General features: G+C 45.2%; 1 protein-coding gene across 1 annotated transcript in view; it reads left to right on the plus strand.

The window, feature by feature from the left end:
- Window positions 1-21684, plus strand: part of SMS (spermine synthase) — an 83843-nt gene that overhangs the window by 46800 nt on the left and 15359 nt on the right. Inside the window, exons 3-9 of the mRNA XM_030574838.1 lie at window positions 1148-1241; window positions 3610-3674; window positions 5678-5853; window positions 7420-7574; window positions 8380-8469; window positions 9556-9670; window positions 13194-13273. Of these exons, the coding sequence (XP_030430698.1) occupies window positions 1148-1241; window positions 3610-3674; window positions 5678-5853; window positions 7420-7574; window positions 8380-8469; window positions 9556-9670; window positions 13194-13273 (775 nt within the window). The remainder of the gene's footprint in view (window positions 1-1147; window positions 1242-3609; window positions 3675-5677; window positions 5854-7419; window positions 7575-8379; window positions 8470-9555; window positions 9671-13193; window positions 13274-21684) is intronic.

Consider the following 21684-nt stretch of genomic DNA (forward strand, 5'->3'; position numbering starts at 1 on the left):
AGATAGTAGGAGGAATTAGACTGGTCCTGTGGCTTTGGTGAACCATGGTTTTAATGGTGTTAGTTTACGGATGTCTCATAGATAGTCTTAAATATTAGTGGGAAAGGCCTTGGGTGGACTGTTTCTGATACCACCTGGTTCAGAGGGAAAACGGTAAATCTGCATGTTTTTAAAAGTACTTTATAAACGTTACTGAAGATTTAAAAAAAAAAATTACTCCAAAAGAGTTATGCTGCATATCCTTCTCCTAAGTGAGGTCCTGTATAGAGACTTTGGTGAAGTGAGACATCGTAGGCTATCTCTTGAAGGGACTGGAGTTCTATCTTAAAGGCCTTCTCTTCTTTTCTTAAAAAACCCCATCAAACCGAACCAAACCCCACTGATATCCAAAGCAAATGGCCGATTGGTGGCCTCTAGAATAGAGCAAAGGGTTTTGTTGTTGTTGGTTCAGGTCATGTCATCCATGGCCTCTCCCTTTTTAATTTTTAGGGTAATCACTTTAAAGCTAAAATTACTGGAAACGTTTAATCACTTTAAAAATTTCCGGTAATTAAACTTGCAGAAACTAGTTACCTGCTCTTACTTAGTACTCGTTTTTGTCACTTAATTGTGTGTGGTCATCTTCTCTCCCCCGCTCTGTAAAATATGCTTTTTATTTCTTGTGAATAGTCATTAATCTGTTAACATGAAAGCTGTCTGCAGGAGGTGTCTCTAATACTTTTAAGTTCTCTTGAAGTGAAAGGGAAGGGAATAGCTAATTGTTTTCTGAAACTTGTTTTGTTTTTAAATATCTAACTCTTAACTCTCCCAACAAATTATCATATTCAAAGAATAGAGACTGATGTGCAGTGCATTTTCCCTCATTATGTCTGTGTTGGTTTTTATGCACTGCTATGGTTTTGTTTGTTTGTTTTTAAGATTAGTTATATGATTAGTTTAAGATTATGGGGTGGCTGGCATGCCCCTGTCAACTCTGTTGTTCAGTTACTTTTTGAAAGAAACAGAGAGAAAATCATTTGTTGACAATGGAGCTGGAAAAATTACCAGACTTCTGAGTTGCATTGTATTAAGAAACAGTTTTTCCTCTTGGTAAACCACAATGTTGTTAATAAATGAAATCCTAATCACTGTAATTTTTGCTTTGTAGTTTTTCCAATCTGAGAATTTACCCTCATGGATTAGTATTGGTGGATCTCCAGAGTCACAGCGATGATATGAAAGGAAGAGATGAAATTGATCATGTAAGTATACCATTAGCCGTCTGTAAGCACATAGAAGAAATCCTAGCAGCTTCTTTGAATATGTCAGTGTGGGTCCCGCTATAGGTTTGTGTCCACAAGATCTGAGTCTTTTGAATAGCAGTGTTTGTTGGGGCTGGCCATGCATCCTGTACTTCCTTGTGCTCTCATGCAAGAGTAAAAGTGGCTGTCACCCTCCCCTCGCCTCTTACCACCCGTGGCAACAAAATAAAACTGTGGTGTCCAACCCACTACCTCTTAGTGTTGGCTAAATTTTCTGTCTGACTCTGTCTACCTGATTTAGACTCAAGAACTAATACACACACACTCTCCCTCTCTCTCTGTATATGTGTGTGTATATATGTATATACTTGCTCTAGTATATTAATAGAACTGAATTCTTTCAGGATGTCTTTTTGTGGCCATATGAGGCTGCTTAGGACATTTTATCTAGGTAGGTCATCAGATGGCTGGTGTACCTCTCCCTCCAGATATGAAGGCCCACTCCACCAGGGCACAAACAGTGTCTTCTGCCAGTTTCAGGAATATCTGTGAGGCAGCAGTGTGGAGTAACCCACTGACTTTTGTCAAGCTTCATGCCCTAAACTTAGAAGCCAGGTCAGATGCCCAGTCTGGGAGAGCTGTACTGCAACTGCTATGCAACTGAAACACCTTATTCCCACCATCCGGAGGTGACCCTGCTTAGTGGTAGTGCAACCTTCCACACGTTGCTGTGTCTTAATGCCAAGTTGGAGAATCAGCTACTTTTTTACTTAGAGAGAGAGCCTCTGTATGCCCATTTGATCCTCGACCTGCAGGCTGATATTTCAATAAATGTGCCAATTGTGATAGTAATTGCTGTAATGTGGAGAGTTTTCACCAGGAGTTGGGCTAAGACTGCCAACTTCACATTGGCTTCAGATCTGTTGACCAGATCTGTATTGGTAACTTGCAAGTGAAAGGCTGTGTGTCATTACTTTCCTCTTAAGATACCCAGTGTAACAGGGTGTGTAAACATTGCACTGAAAGGGCCAGGGCCAGTGTGGGCTCTGTGTGCTAAGGTAGTTATGCCAGTCATGCATGGTAAAAAGGAAGTTGCCGTCAGCAAGGAGGAGGCCCTGAGAAGGAAGTGGCTGCTGAAGCATTAGGAAAGAACCTCCTAAATGCCAGAGATTCTTCACCTCCCTTTCCTCTTCCCCCCCTCCCCTCAAGCTCTGCAAGGAGTCAGGTGAACCCCAGGGAAACCCAGGAGGGAGAGACTGGCTTGGCTACCTGGCCAAGAGTCCATAAAGCTGTTTTCCAGGCACCCCCAAAGTAAGGGGGTGCTACTGACTTCTTTCAAACTCAGCCTCAAGCCTAACTCCTTCCTTCCATCTAAACACAAATTATGTTAACCCAGGTCTTGGACCCAGGCTCTCAGGACTCCATGAGTCTGAGTCAAGCCAGGATCCAGGGTTTGAGACCTGTTGCTTTACAGGGTAGACATAGCCCCACTGGACTTGTCTTTGGGAGTCCACCAAAGGCATTCCACGCTCCCATGTGCTGACATTCTTTGTCCTCTTGACAGTCATGTGTGGTGGTCAGTCAAGGTTTCCCACACTACACCATGAACCAAGGGTTAGAGGGACCATGTGTTGGGAGTGTACTAGGAAAGTTGGGTGGCTGGACTCAGGCCCACATAATGCAGTGTAGATGCAGATTGGGACCCAGGGTTCAACAGTTCCTGGCCTGGGGTTACAAATGAGTGTAGACACTCAAGCCGTAAGTTAACAAACTTAAGGACTGTTAATTGGAGTTCTGCTGGCTCTGGGCTTTTACCTGTCGGGTATGTCTACATAGCAATTAAGCATCTGTGGCTGGCTGGGTCAGCTGAGTTGGACTTGTGGGGCTGTAAAATTTCTGTGCAGACGTTCAGCCCTTCAGGGCTGACTCAGGCCATCTGACTTGGGCTTGTGGGGCTCGGGTTGCATGGCTGATAAATTGTGGTGTAGGTGTTCTAGCTCGGGCTGCAGCTCGAGTCCTGGGACCCTCCTACCTCACAGGGTCCTAGAGCCCCACATCCAGCCTGAGCCGGAAGTCTGCACTACCGTCGAACAGCCCCATAGCCTGAGCCTGGCGAGCCCAAGTCATCTGGCACGGGGCATCTGCAGGAGTCTAACTGCAGTGTAGACATACCCTAAAAGTTTAGGGGCTGGGCTGACCTCGAGGTGATAACTGGGCATGGCCAGGGGCCCCAACCTAGCTGTATAAGGCGCCACTGGGAGACTCTCTTTTTACACCTTACTTAACACAATTTCAGATTACTGTATCATGGGTGGGGAAGTGTATTTGTGACCTTTTGTAAACTCAACATCTTTCATGTTTCTTACAGCTACTAAATAAGATAGAAGAAAAAATGAAGGAGTTGTTTCACAGCGGTATCAAAAGGGTAAAGCGGTATGTTATTTTTAATGTATCATCACCTTTTAACTTGATTTACATTAACATTGAAAGTGAGTAAAATCCTGCTTTGTTACATAGGTGTAAGTAGGGCCTAATTCTTCAGAAGCCAGGGAATCACTCTGGATTGACACAGAATTTGGTTTTGATCCTCTAGTGTAGTGGACAGGTCTGTGGACATACCTTTTGATTTACTGTTAATTTTTGTTTCTAATCCTCAGATTTATTCAAACGGATGTGTATAAGTAAATATATTTTTGTATACTCATTTGAAAATTTCATATGGCAGTTAATTTCTACAATAAATACCTGTTCAAAGAAACACTGTCAAGATTGGTAGGTGCAAAATTGACTTTTTTGTAGCTAGCAAATTCCACATGACTTTTTTTTTTTTTTTTTTAAATGAGAGATTTTTGGTTCCCAGGCACATTCTATAGTGCTGTGGTGGAGTTTGTAAGGAAACTCAGTTTAAGTTTCTAAGAGGCTATTAAAATCACCAATAATACATTTTTGCCTTTAAAACAAGCTATGAATACTCAGTGTATGTATGTATCATAGATTATTAGGGTGGAAAGGGACCTAAAAAGATCTAGTCCAACCCCCTGCTCAAAGCAGAACCAATCCCCAAATGGCCCCTCAAGGACTGAACTCACAATCCTGGGTTTAACAGGCCAATGTTCAAACCACTGAGCCATCCCTCCCCCTATTTAGTGGGAGTATGCCTGCTTTTTTAATACCTATGACTGTGGTGGTTTTATTTCAGAATTGATAAATATCGCCACTAAGTTTGTTAAATTGTGCATAGCATAAGCCATTGTGTGATACTAATCCTTTGTATACAGTGTAATAATTATGGTTCATGAAGAGAGAAAGGGAATCCAAAATAAAGAAAAAGTAGTCTGAAATATTTTCATAACAATTGAGTTGAATAAATAAAAAATTGGAGAAAATAGTATTTTCATTTCAGTTTGATATTTTGATGCACACAGATGGTGAGGCTATTTTGTCCATGTGTGTTGGTTTTAAAAGGACAGCAAAGGTCTTTCACTCTGGAAGCAGACCAGCCAGAAATTGCAGTTCCTGATTTCAAAAAGCTTAATTCTCCTCAATAGGAAACAAATTAAATCAGCATTTATGCACAGAAGCATAACAAAAGCATTTTGATCTGTTGGTATCACCTTAACATGAACATTGAACGTGAATTTGTCTTTTTAAAGCTAACTCATTTTTTAAAACTGAACTTATACTCGATTAAGAAATTGTAAAATGAATTACTAGATTCATCCAACTTTGACGCTACATATCTGAGCCAGACTTTCAGAAATTAATGCAAATTCTGGTGAAAACATCCAAATGTGTTTTACATCTATGTTAAGAATAAAGGCAGACAGTGCTTAAACTTGTTTGGTGTCTTTTTGCCAATGTTCTGCATTTGTTTCATTAATTTCATTTTCTAGTTTAAAATGAAGTGTCTAGTGTTATACAAATCCTCTTCCCCACTATAAAAGACTGATTCACACACAGGTTGCTAGAATAGTGCTAAATTAAAGTATCAACACCTAGATTCTCCTATAGATACTAGCAATCCTTGTATATTTGACTGGTAGCTAAAATATTTAAAATAACCTTCTTGAGCATTACACACAGATTGGAATGACTTTGTATACAGTGCAATCTTACTGAATACAAGAAAAATGTAAAAATCACATTTACAGATTTTAATTCTTTTGTACAAATACTTTTTGGATAGTATTTTCTTGCAAATTCATAGATTAAACATGTATTTGAGTAGGTGTCCAGTACATTCAGTTATGATATAAGAAATGATAAGTCAATGATAAGTTATGATGTAAGTCAATGATGATGATAAAATGTTAAGTACTATAGAGGTGGGAGAGCATCTCTCATGTACTGCATTTATGCTAAATTAAAGGAGAATGAGGAATGTTTGTTAACTTTCAGATTGAATTGTGAATAGTTTTTGTTTTTCCCTTCTTTAGATTGCCAACAATTGTGAGAGGAGAAGCCATTGATAGGTACTGGCCCACGGCTGATGGGCGTTTGGTAGAGTATGATATAGATGAGGTTGTTTATGATGAAGAGTCGCCTTATCAGAATATTAAAATTCTACATTCGAAACAGTTTGGGAATATTCTTATCCTCAGTGGGGATGTTAGTAAGTATAGTCTCTTTACAATGTTCTGTTGGTCTGAAGCTGTGGGTTATTTGGATTCTATCTTGTCAGAACACACCTGTATTAGTTTCCCATGGATGTTGTGTGGAGTTTTGAGAGAGAGAGAGAGAGAGAGAGAGAGAGAGAGAGAGAGAGAGAGAGTGTGTGTGTGTGTGTGTGTGTGTGTGTGTGTGTGTGTGTGTGTGTGTGTGTGTGTGTGTTAAAGGCATTTTTTCAAAGTATCAAACAGAAAGTTTCAGATAATAAAGAGATCTCTCTTATATTTATTTAGCCCTTTCCCAGGCTATGCAACCTCTGACAGTTACTTTAAGGGACAAGAAAGCAAACTCAGTCATCCATCTTCTAAACAACTGCCCATTGTTTTAAAGGACAAATGAAATGATTTTCCCTAGCCTGCCTTAGGGTTTCATAACCTTGTTAGATGGCTTATTTTCCCCTTTAAAATATTTGGGCTGTTGGCCACTAGCTTTCTCTTTTGTTAACTAATTTTCTTTGTTTGAGGCCAGCTAGGGGCAGCCAATTAGCGGTCTCAACCTCTCCATCAATACTACTACTTCTTCAAGTGCTTGTACATGTCCATTTGGATTTAGGTGTGTGCATTCCCCGAGCACAGCTGTTGGAAATTTTTCCCCTAGTGGTATTCAGTGGCTCGGCTCTGGCACCTCCTGGTGATGCGTGATCATAGAACTGATATAAGGGGCCTCGCTGAGCCTGCACTCTTCAGTTCCTTCTTACCACCCATGGCAGCTATTGGAACTGCTCTCTTTGCCTTTACAAAGTGCCTTTAGTGGTTCTCTGTATAGTTTTCCTGTACATAGTTTCTTAGTCTAGTTTTTAGTTGTTTTACTGTAGTAGGGGTGGAGCTCCTCTCAATGCCCGGAGAGGCTGTCCGTTCCTTCCCCAGTTACCAGGGCATGCCTCGGTCACTGGGGCTTAAACAGTGTGCTTCCGGTGGCAAGCCTAGGCCTACTAGCGACCCTCACTTGAGTTGTCTCAAGTGTCTGGAGGAGGGCCACAGGAAAGGACACTGCCAGATCTGCCGTGATTTCAAACCCCTCTGGTGCTCTCTGTAGGCATTGTGTAGACAAATATATATCTATCTAATAAAATGATAGCCCAGGGAACTGCTCAATTAACTAAGATGTATGAAAAAGTCAATTAATTAGCAGAGAGTATGCAGTAATGCCCCCCACCTGCAATTGGCTGCTTGTGGTCACATCTGCACAGAGTTCATTGACTCTAATGGGGTTATTATGCAGATCTACCCATGCAGAATAAATGGTGGGATGAGGGTGGAAGTAGCCATAAAAATTCCATGCAGGGAAAGCCCTTAGTTGTGGCATGTCCTCACTCTGGAGAGCTGGATTTTGTAACATTAACACTTGTAAGCATGTTGTTTTTTTTGTTCTGGAAGAATATAAAATCCATGCTGGTTTTCACACTGACATTACACAGCATTGCTTTAAGGTGCATCTGGTTTACTATATTTAGTGATTAATGACTTCAAAATGCAAAGCTTCTGACCAACTTTCTCTTTGTTCCTTCCAGATCTGGCAGAGAGTGACCTGGCATATACACAAGCCATAATGGGCAGTGGGAAAGTAGACTACACTGGGAAAGAAGTGCTGATCCTAGGAGGTGGTGATGGGGGTATACTGTATGAAATAGTCAAACTGAAACCAAAGATGGTCACCATGGTGGAGATATCCTTTCAACAAATGACCATTCATGTTAATAATACAGCATACTCTTCCTTATGTATCTTGAAACCTCAAGTTAAATGTCTCTAATATGAACTTGTGTTGGAAGACTGGCTCTCTCTAAGCCAAAAAATAGGAATGGTTTTAGACCCAATCACTGCAGCATGCAGGCGCTGACTGTGAGATCTGATCCTAGCCATGGAATATATATTTCCAAGTTCCTAATCCAAACCAGAGCTCTCAGACAGCATTTTCTGCACTTAGAGCTAAATCCCGATTTTCTTATTTCGGTAACTTAAAGTCATTAATGTCAATGGGAATATCACTTCATTAAAGACTTCAGGATTTGGTTCTTAATGATGATGGCACATGTGTCAACCGTATCCTCTTTCTCAGATATCAGTTAAAGAAAATGATCCAAAGGTGGCTTCATAAATAAGATTTCCAAGTTCCATTTTCCAGATATGATTTGCTGCTAGTCACTATACATAGGAAATTTCATTAGCTATAAACCAAAATAATTACCATCGTCATTGTGCTAAAACATTACGCTTTTAAAATGTATGGCAAATTATGGTGCCAACAGTGCTGGTTGGAAAGAATTTTTTTTTAATATAAATAATATCTTAAACCTCTAATTGAGGTTGGAAATTAATTCCTAAGCCTAGATATTGCAGGAAATTATATTACTATTCCTGTTCCTCCATAAGTTTAACTGTATCTCTTCGATAAAAGGGACCCCCCCCGCCCCCAAACTTTGGTTAATAAAAGGTGAACAGAATTTAATGCTCCTTAACTAACATCAAACATTGACCAAATGGTGATCGACGGGTGTAAAAAATACATGCGTAAAACATGTGGAGATGTCTTAGACAATCTTAAAGGAGAATGCTATCAGGTAATCTATCTGTCACCTTCATTGCAAGTAACATCTAGATTTGGATCTGGCATGTATTATTTTGGGAAGTTTTTTGTATGCCATTTGACTTCTTAACATTTTCTTTCCTACTATTTTAGGTTTAATCCATATCTGCATTTCTAAATCATAGTATATTTTGTACCAGGGTTTAGATTCAAAACACTGATCCATTAATTTTGAGATATTTAACTCTCCATCTCCAAACCCGCTCTGCTTTTTTAATATTTACAACTCACACTTGGAATAATAAAGAATCTTGAAGGATAATAATGCATATTGCCATCACCAAACCTTTTTAGTAGCTGAGTGAAAATAGGTAATATTAATATAAAAATAGGGTATTGTATCTAATATCTCCCAGTATAAACTGGCTGAGAAGTAATGCAAATCATAAACTTAATTCAATCCTACTGCATCATTCAGAATCTCAGATATAGTTCACATGATTGGTTTTATCTGTGCCATTATTTGCTTGAAATCTGTTGGCAAATTCTGTTCATATGAGTAAATATTCTACCATTGGAAAAAAGAAGAAACTGGGTTACTGAGAAGGGTATGTGACATACCATGTCTGCCAGAGCAGGTAAACTAGCCCAGATCTACTGGATCATAGTTTGGTATCTTAACTGCAAGGTTATTCTTCCTAAGGACATATCCTTGAACACTAGCTAGTTTTCTTGGAGAAAAACTAGCAAAAATTGCATGATATTTTGCATGCGTCAAGTGCCGTTCATCCAAGGATCTCAAAACTTTCCATTATCTTGTGAGGCTATTAACTACGTCCTCATCTACAAAATGGGGAATAACAGAGGCACAAATGATCTAAGTAGTCACCCAACAGTCGGTGACCGAGCTGGGCATGGAAATTCTGGTTCGCTGCTGCATCACTCTGCTGCCCGATACCCCCAGCATTGCCTTCTATATGGAGATATAAAAAGCTAAGATTAGAACCTTATGTTAAGGTCTGGCTTAATTCTGACCTCTTTCCCTATTTTAATTCCTATACATCATATTAGTCTAGTCAGTTTAAGAGGATTTTGAACACTTATTAAAACAATTTTTTAGGTTCTAATAGAAGACTGTGTTCCTGTACTGAAGAGGTATGCCAAAGAAGGAAGGATGTTTGATTATGTAATTAATGATCTGACAGCTGTTCCAATCTCTACATCTCCTGAAGAAGGTTAGTTCTTTGTTTGTACTAACTGTTTTTAACACTTGGCTTTCTTGACAGTTCACAGCAAAATATTATTTTGGGGTTAAAATGAGGGGAATTTTTTTTACCTTACGTGATGCTTCTTGGGGGTACCCTGGGTTGTGAGGAACCTTGATGCCCCATCTGCCCCACCCCCCGCTCCTCCTGGATTCACCTTGAGGAAACCTTGTCTGTACCTGCCATGGGTCAGCTCCCCAACTCCACGGGCAGCACAAGGACACTCCTCTAGGCCTACTCAGCCATACTGACACTCTGCAGGTTAGTGAAAGGCACACTGCAACTCCGGAGCATCTGCCTGGATTGTCTAGCCTTGTGGGGCTCTTGGGTCACAACTAGTTGCATCAAAAGCTAAATAGCAGACTGCAATGATGGGGTACATCTACACTGCAAAAAAATGCCAAAACAAAACCTGTGGCAGTGAATCTCAGCCTGGGTCATTTGATGCAGGGCTAAAAATAGCAGTGCAGATGTTCCCACTTGGGCTGGAGCTCAGGCTCTCAGAAATCCACCACCACCACCACCACCTTCACCACTTTCTGGATGTTGGTGGTGACAGGAACCTAGTCACTGCACAGCAGTGAAGCCAACTGTCCACTTACTAAGGAACATGCTCTTTTGAGACAAGAGATGTTCTCATAATTAGGAGCACTAGGAAGAAAAGTAAGGGGCGAGGGGAAAGGAGTGCACATGCATGCAAGTGGAGAGAAGAATTGTGACTATCAGGACTTCTAAATTTTAGCATTCAGTTCCTGAATTGGGAGAAGGAGGAAGTGAGGAGTACTTTCCTTGCAAATTTTGAAGTAAATGTCATAGCAGGATCTTTATTTCCCCCCATCTCCACTTCTTGAGTTGAATTTAAACAGTACAGCTAGTTTATAAACTATGGAAGACTTTGGAAACACAAATTTGTTTTTTACAGCTTGCCATAGATTTGTGACCTACAGAACCTGAATGTACATTTTCTTTAATTGGGTCTTATGAAATTGGGGAACACACTATTTTATCCTCTCAGGAAGGGAGATATGTTTTATGTTTTTGAAAATAAATATAATAGTGTCACACCATATTTGATGCATCCAACGAAGTGGGTATTCACCCACAAAAGCTCGTGCCCCAAAACGTCTGTTAATCTATAAGGTACCACAGGACTCTTTGCTGCTTTTACGCTATATTTGAGTTGCTGCTCTAGCATGTACATTTTTGGAGCATTTTTTTCCCAGATTTCTTTTCTCTTTGGAGCATTTCTTCCCTCTCCACCCTCCCACTCCCCAGGAATTTACTTCCTCTCTGGGTGATGGTACAATATAAACTACTGTAGTCATATGTAAGTCTTGGCAATAATTTTATACAGAACCCAGAAGTATGCTGAGCTCTGCTTGAAGACAGCCACTGCCCTAAATAGCTCCAAGACTCAGACCTTGATCTTGTAGTTTACCCCATCAGGCACATCCCTGAATCCACGCACAGTGAACTGCATGATCGGGGCCTATATTTAGATATGATGTAGTGAATGATTACAGCAATGTCCTTCCTCATTTCAGTTCCTTTCTACTTTCTGCTAGCTTCCAGTGTCACACATGTAACATGTTTTAGACATAATCATTATATTTACCTCTGTTACACAAGTATTATACTCACACTTGAACTTGAGCCTTTAGAGCAGGAGTCAGCAACCTTTCAGAAGTGCTGTGCCGAGTCTTCATTTATTCACTCTGATTTAAGGTTTCGCATGCCAGTAATACATTTTAATGTTTTTAGATGGTCTCTTTCTATAAGTCTATAATATATAACTAAACTATTGCTGTATGTAAAATAAATACGTTTTTTAAAATGTTTAAGACGCTTCATTTAAATTTAATTAAAATACGGAGCCCCCCCGGACCGATAGCCAGAATCCGAGTAGTGTGAGTGCCACTGAAAATCAGCATGCCATAGGTTGCCTACCCCTGCTTTAGAGTAATAATTTTTTGGCTTTTGTATATTAGAATACATTTCTAAAAGGTCAGTGTTTAAGCTTCTGATTTTTATGTTTAAAATACTGCTTTTGTTTCATATCAGGCCAGATATCACTTAGAGAAAATTGTGAGAAACAAGATTTTTATAGATTGTTTAAAAAGCATTTTTGAGAATGCAAATGTTTTGATATGTTTAGATTCAGTATTATTAGTACCAACTCAGGGTATTTTTTGGCTATATTTGGATTACAGTCCAGACTCATTACTCTGAGTAGGGATACAGTATGCAGGCAGAATAGGGAAATACCCTTTTGTTAGTAATATGGAATAACTGCAAAAGACCCTGCCTTTCAGTGCATATTAGAGAAAGATGGGTTGATTTCATAGCACAGCATGGAAAGCTGCCTCCAAACATTCAATTATGGCTCCTGGTCCTAATTCTACTGTTTTTTTAACTCCTATGCTGTTGCTTATTCCTTGATTGACATTTTTTGGGGAGGCAGAGAAATCCAATAGCAGCCCCCAAACAAGACAGACAAAAAGAAAATCTGGAAGGTTGCTGAGCAAGTCTGGAAGTTGAGGTCCTTTTTAAAAGAGTTGAAGACCAGAATTATTATGTGCTATATCACTATTCTATTAAAATATGGATATGGAACACTTTAGAGAACATAAGATACCTTATCTATGGAGAACAGAATTTTCCTTGCAGAAGACACAGTGTGGATGGAATGGCTAGAAGAAGTTGAAGTCTTATTGTGCTGTATGTTGCAGGACAGCAAGATCTCAATATTTTCATTAGGCGGCACTATTTTAGATTCCTTTCCAGTAATGCCTTCAAGATGACAGATAACTGGTAGCTTGAGTTGCCAATTGCAGTTATGCTTGCGAAACAAGTTAAGTCTTCATGAGGGTTAATTTAATGCATGCATCCAGTGACTTAAAGAATCACCATTACATTCTTTCTCCTGCGTATTTTTCTTATTTTCAGGACTCTGGAGCATTTCATCCTGAACTGCTTACCTATATGCACCTTGCAATGTGAAAAATTAGAGCTGATGGGGGAATGTCACTTATGCATCTAACCTCCATAGTTTAAGATTGCATGCTTGCTTCCTCTGTGCCCTTGGCTGGGTGGAAACTGCCTTACCTTATTGGTAATGAAATACTTTTCTATTGGCATTCTGGGCTTAAAAAGTCCAGTTACTGGCATTGAAGACTAGATTATTTTTTTTCCTGAAATTTTCTTTGTTTACCACTTTTAGTTTGACTTTAAGCACAGTCAGCTAAATAGTGGGAACTCATGAAAAAAAGTGTGGGAATTCACACTACAGGCTATGCAAAGTCTCTCAGAAATTCTAAAGAAACCTGACAAATCCCAGGAGCCCAAGTGCTGGTAATCAACACTTTATTTCAACTAATGATAGAGAAAAATAATCATCCTGCTGAAATACTCAGTAGCAGTGCTTAAATATTAGTTATGTAATGCTTAGCAAGCCACTAGTACTTGAAGATTCTAATTCTTTCTTTATATCCAGATTCTACGTGGGAGTTTCTACGATTGATTCTTGACCTTTCAATGAAAGTCCTGAAACATGATGGAAAATATTTCACGCAGGTATGACACTGTGATTAAAAGTAATAATTATACATTCTTTCTCTATATATAGTGACTTACATTTTCAGATCCTGAAAAAATACTGACTGACTTTTTCTTCAATATATTGCTAGGGATATATGTATGAAACATGGTCTTTGTTGCTGCTCATTTGTTTCTGGTGGTGCATGTTCTCAGCTGAGGTCATAGTGTATTTGTCTTGACATTTATAAACAATTCTTCAGGAACTAGTTGGCTTGTCACAGAGGATTATGGCTTCAAGTGGTGTTTAAAAAAGTAAGAACTGGTGAATTGTTAAACAAAGAACCAGTTTTCATGCCAGTGGCTCTAGTAATATGAACAAAAGATGAAAACTTACGTTGTCCATAAGGCATGAGAGAGTTGAGAACTGACCCACTGGATGCTGAACCAGCAATAAATGGAGAGTTAATAATAAAGAACACCTCCCCATAGTAATGTTTAGATTGCTAGCTGCAACTTCAAGGACCAGATTTGCAAATATAAATTTTTGCCTGCATTTTTCCACCCACAAAATTAGAGGCAACTTTTGAAAACCTACTCTAATTTTGGCACTTGTAAAAACACTTCAGGTGAGGACAGTGGCAAAACTCTGATTTCCAAGCGCCCACTAATGTTGAAACCTCTGGACTAATATTAATTAACTTAAACTTTAAAAAAAAATATAAAAGCCTTTTAATATATTAACCGACGTAAAACCACTTCAAGTGTAGTTCTAATCAAACTCTCACTGGAAGAGACTTTTTAAATATTGTGATGCTTTCTTTGGGTGCCCAAAACCATAAGCCCCTGTTACCCTTCTGCCTCAGCAAGAGAGCTTTGCTGGAGCTTAAAGCGTGTCAGCTACCTGCCACACCAGTGTGTCCACCTCACCAGCAAACTTCTCGGTATTCTGTCAGTCTTAACCTAGCCTTGCAGGTAACATTCAGTGAAGCCTAGTTCCTGAACCCCCTAGGAGAGCGCTCCTCTGCAGTAATCAGCTCCTATCACTGGACGTTTCACCAAAATTACCAAGTTTATTCCTCTAAAGAGAAAGTGCATGCACCAGCCTGTTAATTTAGCTGAGGATCCACACTTTAATGCACAGCACTGGGATGATTTTATGATAAAACCAAAAGTAAGTCTATTAATAAGAATAGCGATGTAAGTGAGAGTGAGCAAGGATAATAGAAACAGAAAATGATGACAAAACAAAAATTAAACACATTTTCCAGTATCTAAAATTTAACCGATTTACAATCTTGGTTTCAGGAAATTTCACTGTTACAGTCAGATCAGTGTCTTTAACCCACGTGGCTGAGGGATCCACCTTTCACAGATTTCTGTGTCCTCTGACGAAATGGGTATTTGCTCACAAAAGTTTATACTCCAATACATCTGTTAGTCTATAAGATGCCACAGGACTCGTCGATGCTTTTTACAGATCCAGACTAACATGGCTACCCCTCTGATACCTGTGTCCTCTGTGTCTCTTATGTCCATTAAATGATGGTTTCTTGCTTCTCTTTATACTTCTCCAAACTCATTGTTTTGTCTCCAGAGCAGGATGACCCCCTGCTGTTCATTCCATCCCCCTGCTGACTCGTATGTAAATGGAGCTTCCATTGTTTTGGTTCCATATAGCCTAATTTACATTAGGGAGAGGGAGATAGCTACCTTCCCTCCCCTCTGAGAGAAACCCTCTTTCTCCCTTTCTCTAATCAGCCTTGAATGTATAATATCAATGAATATCCATGCCTCCTCACAGTGTTAATACATACATTTCACAATGATATTCATGACCCGTGTGTTGCTGGCTTTCATAAAAGACATTACTTAATACATTTATACAGTAACTCCTCACTTAAAGTTGTCCCGGTTGCTGATCAATTAGGGAACATGCTCATTTAAAGTGGTGCAATGTGACCTTAGAATGTTGTTTGGCAGCTGCCTGCTTTGTCCACTGCTTGCAGAAGGAGCTGCCCATTGGAGCTAGCTGGTGGGGGCTTGGAACCAGAGTGGACCGGCAACCCCCCCATCAGCTCCCTGCTCCCTTAAGTTCCCTGTGCAGCAGCTGTCCAGCAGGCTATCAACTGACCACAGTTCAGCTGTTCTGCCCCCCATTGCCATATACTGCTCCTGCCCTCTGCCTTGGAGCTGCTTCTGGGAGCCTCCTGCTTGCTGGTGGGGGGAGGAAGGATGGAGGGGAGGGATAATATCAGGGTGCCCCTCTCCCCCTGCTCCTGCCACCCACTTATCCTATCTCCATAGAGTGGGGAACGGGAAGTGCTCAGGATGGAGGGAGCTTGCAGGCAGCAGCTGCTGTCTCAACTTCCTGATCTAAAAAGGCAGTGTACTTAGAGTGGGGTCAGCGTACTTAAAGAGGCAATGTGCATTTTTCAGGAACATAACTACAACATTAAGTGAGGAGTTAATGTAGTATAATAGTATTGTATATAGTATTCAGTTGCTTATTTTGGAGGTTTCAGGCCCCTGTTCTTCCTCTGGGATGTCTGGACTCTCCTTATCACAAATATGTAGTCATAACTGCACGTATAAGTTCTTCTTCGAGTGATTGCTCACATCCATTCCAGTTAGGTGTGTGCGCCGTGCGTGCACGTTCGTCGGAAACTTTTTACCCTAGCAACTCCAGTGGGCCGGCAGGTCGCCCCCTAGAGTGGCGCCGCCATGGCACCTGATATATACCCCTGCCGGTCCACCCGCTCCTCAGTTCCTTCTTACCGCCGTGTCGGTCGTGGGAACTGTGGAGCGCGGCATAGCTGTCCTCCACGTCCCTAGCTCTCCTTGTTCTACGGTTGATAGTTGTAATTAGTAGTTAAGTGTAGTTAGTTATATAGTTAATAGTGTAAATAATATTTGTAGATATTTGTTAGCCGGTTTGGGCCGTAGCCCTTCCCGGCACCCGGCACCGGGCTCATGCCTGGTTCGCTGGGCTTCAAGCAATGTGTGGCCTGTAAGAAGCCGATGCCGACCAGCGACCCTCACGACGCGTGTCTAAAGTGCCTGGGGGAATCGCACAGATCGGACAAGTGCCGCATTTGTAAGGCTTTTAAGCCTAGAACAAAGAAGGAGAGAGACCAGAGACTTAGGACTCTCCTCATGGAAGCGGCACTCGACCCGGCAGCTTCGCAGGCCGTCACCTCGACACTGGCACCGGATCGCGCCGGCACCGGAAAGACTCCCCGGCACTGACCTTCCCCGGCACCGGGTGCAGAAGCAAGACCCTCGAAGTCTGCAACTCCATCCAGGCAGACTCGAGTGGAGCGCCCGGCACCGACATCTGCCGCGGCGCTACCGGCACCGTCGACTCCGGGCCCGGAGGGTCCGTCGAGTCCGGTCCCGCCGAGCTCCCCCATAAGATCTGGGGTTGAGCTATTGGTCCCATCGACGCCGGAGACCTTCGCCTCGGCACGGGACCTCATTGCCCTGACTGAGTCAACTCAGCCTCCACCCCCGGTACCTCCGGTGCGGGTAGCGTCCAGGGGCAAACCTATGATGAGAGCGCCGTCTGTCGAGGTCCCGACACCATGGTCGCTCAAGATCCCGCCGCCGCTCGCAGTCCCGGCACCGCTCCCCTTGGCGGTACCGGTCATACTCGCGGCACCGATCGGCCTCCAGACGGTCACGGTCTGGTTCCAGCCACCGATACCGGCACAGGGACTCTAGGAGCCAGTCCCGCCGTCGATCAGCGCCCCGGTCGACCTCCCGGCACCGAGCTGGTGGCAGGTCCCGGTCGACCTTCCGACACCGCGTTGGTGGCAGGTCCCGGTCCCTATCCCGGCACCAAGTCAGCGGCCGGTACCGGTCCCGATCCCGGCACCGAGTCCAAGACAGACCCCGGTCCCGATCCCGGCACCGGTATGACTCCCGGTACCGGTCCCCGGCACCGAGAACATCTGGACGCGGAGACTCTTACCAGCCGCAGTCGGCCCCTCCATGGCCTTCCAGACAACCGTCGGTGTCATCGCAGGCGGACAGTGTATATGCGCTGGGCATTGACAGACAAGCAGCCCTTTTTCAAGACCCTCCGCAACAGGACCAGGGTCCGCAGCAGTGGGGGTTCTGGACACCCTGGGCATATCACCAAGCCCAGGGCCCCCAACAGCTTCCTCCTAGGCCTGCAACGGCAGAGCACAGGGCGCCGGAGGCGTCGTTGTCTCGCCCCCCTCCCTCTCCGGACGGGGAGGACGGGTCAAAGCAACAAGACCCTGATCTCCCTCCTGAGCCAGAGGCGAGGGCAGAGGCGGACCCCCCGCTGGACACTCTCTTGCCGGGGGTCTCCTCATCGTCTTCTCCCGATGAGGCGGTGGCTGGCACTTCCTCTAATAGCCCTCCTCCGCTAGATCTCAGGGCACATCAGGACCTCCTCAGGCGCGTAGCACAGAATTTGAGCCTGCAAGCTGAGGAGGTCTCTGAGATCGAGGACCCCGTCGTCAGCATCCTCTCCTCCGATGCTCCCACCAGGGTCGCCCTGCCCTTTATTCAGACGATCCAGGCCAATGCCAATACGATCTGGCAATCGCCGGCCTCCATCCCCCCTACTGCACGGGGCGTCGAAAGGAAGTACATGGCCCCCTTCAAGGGCTATAAGTACCTCCATATTCACCTGACACCATGTTCCCTGGTGGTACAGTCGGTGAACGAGAGGGAGCATCATGGGCAGGAAGCCCCAGCCCCCAAATCCAAGGAGGCCAGGTGTATGGACCTCCTCGGCCGCAAGGTTTATTCGGCAGGGGCCCTTCAGCTCAGGGTTTCCAATCAGCAAGCCCTTCTTAGCCGCTACGCCTTTAACTCTTGGGTGGCAGCGGATAAGTTCAAATAGCTGCTGCCACAGGAGGCACGTCAAGAATTTGCGGCGATTCTTGACGAGGGCAGGAAGGTTGCACGAATCTCGTTGCAGGCCTCCTTGGACGCTGCGGACTCGGCTGCCCGTACCCTCATCTCGGGGGTGACGATGCGCCGCATCTCCTGGCTTCAGGTTTCTGGCCTTCCACCGGAGCTCCAATACACCATCCAGGACCTCCCGTTCGAAGGCCAGGGCCTGTTTTCGGAGAAGACAGACCCCAGACTGAAAAGTCTTAAGGACAATCGGGTCATTATGCACTCCCTTGGGATGCACACGCCTGGGACGCAACGCAGACCCTTCCGGCCGCAGCAACAGCAGCAGCGTCGGCCGTACCCCCAATTCCGCCAGCGGCAGGACCTTAATAGGCGCTGCGGCAGAAATGGCAGGCGCAGGCCGTCGGGCAATCAAGGGGGGCAAAACCAAAGCTCCTCTAAAGCCCCACCTGGACCCAAACCTTCATTCTGAAGGTGCGCCCGAGGGCGTAGTACCAGTATCCCCCATGGATCCTTCCCCCCCCGTTTTCCAACCGCCTTTCGTTTTTCCTCCAGGCGTGGTCCCGGATAACATCCGACCGCTGGGTCTTACGCACGGTGCAGACGGGATACCGTCTGCAGTTTGTATCTTTTCCTCCCTCCCGCCCCCCACCCTCGTCCCTCTTCAGGGACCCCTCTCACGAGCAATTCCTCCGCCAGGAGGTACAGACGCTCCTCGACAAAGGAGCTATAGAGGCGGTTCCGGAGAACGAGAGAGGCAAGAGGTTTTATTCTCGCTACTTTCTGATCCCCAAGGCCAAGGGAGGCCTCAGGCCTATCCTCGACCTGCTAGAGCTCAACAAATATCTAGTAAAGTTGAAGTTCCGCATGGTATCCCTGGGGACCATTATCCCATCCCTGGATCCTGGAGACTGGTATGCCGCCCTCGACATGCAGGACGCTTATTTTTATATTGCCATATGGCCACACCACAGGCGTTTCCTTCGGTTCGTGGTCGACCGCCATCACTACCAATTTGCGGTCCTCCCATTTGGCCTTTCTACGGCTCCGAGGGTATTCACAAAATGCATGGCTGTCATTGTGGCACATCTTCGGCGCAGTCGCATTCACGTGTTCCCTTACCTCGACGATTGGTTAATTCGGGGCACGTCGGAGCTGCAGGTCCGCAGCCACGTCCGCAGGATCACCGGCATGTTTGCTACCTTGGGCCTCATGATCAACGTGGACAAGTCCACCCTGCTCCCCTCACAGAGGGTGGAGTTCATTGGGGCCGTCCTGGACTCCACCGTGGCCTGGGCCCTTCTGCCGTTGCCCAGGTTCCAGTCGTTGTCGGCGATCGTTCAGCGCTTGCTGGCAGCCCCCCTGACATCGATACGGACATGCCTAACCCTGTTAGGCCATATGGCAGCCTGCACGTTTGTGACCGGGTATACACGGCTCCGCATGAGGCCCCTCCAGTCTTGGCTCATCGCACAGTCACTAGACATGCTGATCACAATCCCCCAGGGGGTGTTGGATTCTCTCAGTTGGTGGCTAGACCAGTCCTCGTGTGTGCGGGGCTCCCATTCCACCCACCCCAGCTCTCGGTGTCCCTAACGACGGATGCCTCAGATCTCGGCTGGGGGGCCCACCTGGGAACCCTGAGGACACAGGGCCTGTGGTCCCCACAGGAGGTGGAGCTACATATCAACATGCGGGAGTTGAGAGCGGTCCGCCTTGCTTGTCAAACGTTCTGTCACCAGCTTCGGGGTCGTTGTGTCGTGGTATTTACCGACAACACGACGACCATGTACTATATCAACAAGCAGGGTGGCACCAGATCCTCTCCCCTATGTCACGAGGTGATGCGACTCTGGGACTTTTGTATAGTCCACTCCATTCACCTCATGGCTTCCTTCCTCCCCGGAGTACGGAACACGCTGGCGGACCACCTGAGCAGATCCTTCCTCGCGCACGAGTGGTCCCTCCGCCCGGACGTAGCCCTCTCGATTTTCCAGAGGTGGGGTTGTCCCCGCGTGGACCTCTTCGCGTCCAGGGGGAACAGGAAATGCCAGGCGTTCTGCTCCTTTCAGGGCCGGGAACCCTATAGCGGACGCCTTCCTTATTCCGTGGACGACCCACTTGTTCTACGCGTTCCCCCCGTTCCCGCTGGTCCACAAGGTCCTTCTGAAGGTGCGCAGGGACAGGGCCCGCGTGATCATGGTAGCCCCGACGTGGCCCAGGCAACATTGGTACCCCATATTGCTGGACCTGGCCATAGCCGACCCAGTTCCCCTGCCCCTTCACCCGGACCTGATCACCCAGGACCACGGAACTATCTGTCACCCGGACCTCCAGTCGCTGCACCTAGCAGCGTGGCTCCTGCGTGGCTGACCAGTTCTGAGTTGCAATGCTCCACCCCAGTACATGAGGTACTCTTGGTCAGCAGGAAGCCTTCCACTAGAGCGACGTACTCGGCCAAGTGGAAGCGTTTCTCCTGTTGGTGCGTGGAGAAGGGTCTCCTCCCGATGGAAGTTTCGGTGGCCAATATTTTGGACTATATTTGGTCCCTTAAGCAACAGGGCCTGGCGATATCGTCCCTGCGGGTCCACTTGGCGGCTATCTCCACCTTTCACCTGGGTGGGGATGGCCGCTTCGTTTTCTCTCACCCGACGGTGACTAGATTCCTTAAGGGGTTGGAACGTCTATACCCTAACGTCCGACCCCCTGCCCCTACCTGGGATCTTAACCTGGTGTTGTCTCGGCTCATGGGGCCCCCCTTTGAGCTGTTAGCTACTTGTTCCCTGCTCTATCTTTCTTGGAAGACTGCCTTTTTCAGCTAGACGGGTGTCGGAACTCCGGGCTCTCACGATAGATCCCCCTTATACAGTCTTCCATAAAGATAAGGTGCAGCTGAGACCGCACCCTGCCTTTCTCCCCAAGGTGGTCTCAGCCTTTCACGTCAACCAGGAGATCTTCCTCCCAGTTTTTTTCCCGAAACCTCATTCTTCACGCAGGGAGCAACAACTCCACTCGCTTGATGTCCATCGGGCTCTCGCGTTTTATGTGAAGAGGACCAAACCGTTCCGCAAATCCCCTCAGCTTTTCGTGGCAGTAGCGGATCGCATTAAGGGGCTTCCCATTTCCTCGCAGAGGTTATCCTCGTGGGTAACGTCCTGTATCAGGACCTGCTATGACTTGGCTCACGTTCCTACGGGCCGTGTGACTGCGCACTCTACCAGGGCGCAGACATCGTCGCTGGCTTTCCTCGCCCGTGTGCCCATCCAGGAAATCTGTCGGGCAGCGACCTGGTCATCGGTCCACACCTTTGCTTCCCACTACGCCCTGGTCCAGCAGTCCAGAGAGGATGCGGCCTTCGGATCTGCAGTGCTCCATGCCGCTACTTCTCACTCCGACCCCACCGTCTGGGTATGGCTTGGGATTCACCTAACTGGAATGGATGTGAGCAATCACTCGAAGAAGAAAAGACGTTTACTCACCTTTGTAACTGTTGTTCTTCGAGATGTGTTGCTCACATCCATTCCACACCCGCCCTCCTTCCCCACTGTCGGAGT

Source organism: Gopherus evgoodei, chromosome 1, assembly GCF_007399415.2.
Source record: "Gopherus evgoodei ecotype Sinaloan lineage chromosome 1, rGopEvg1_v1.p, whole genome shotgun sequence".
In the NCBI taxonomy this organism is placed as follows: domain Eukaryota; kingdom Metazoa; phylum Chordata; order Testudines; family Testudinidae; genus Gopherus; species Gopherus evgoodei.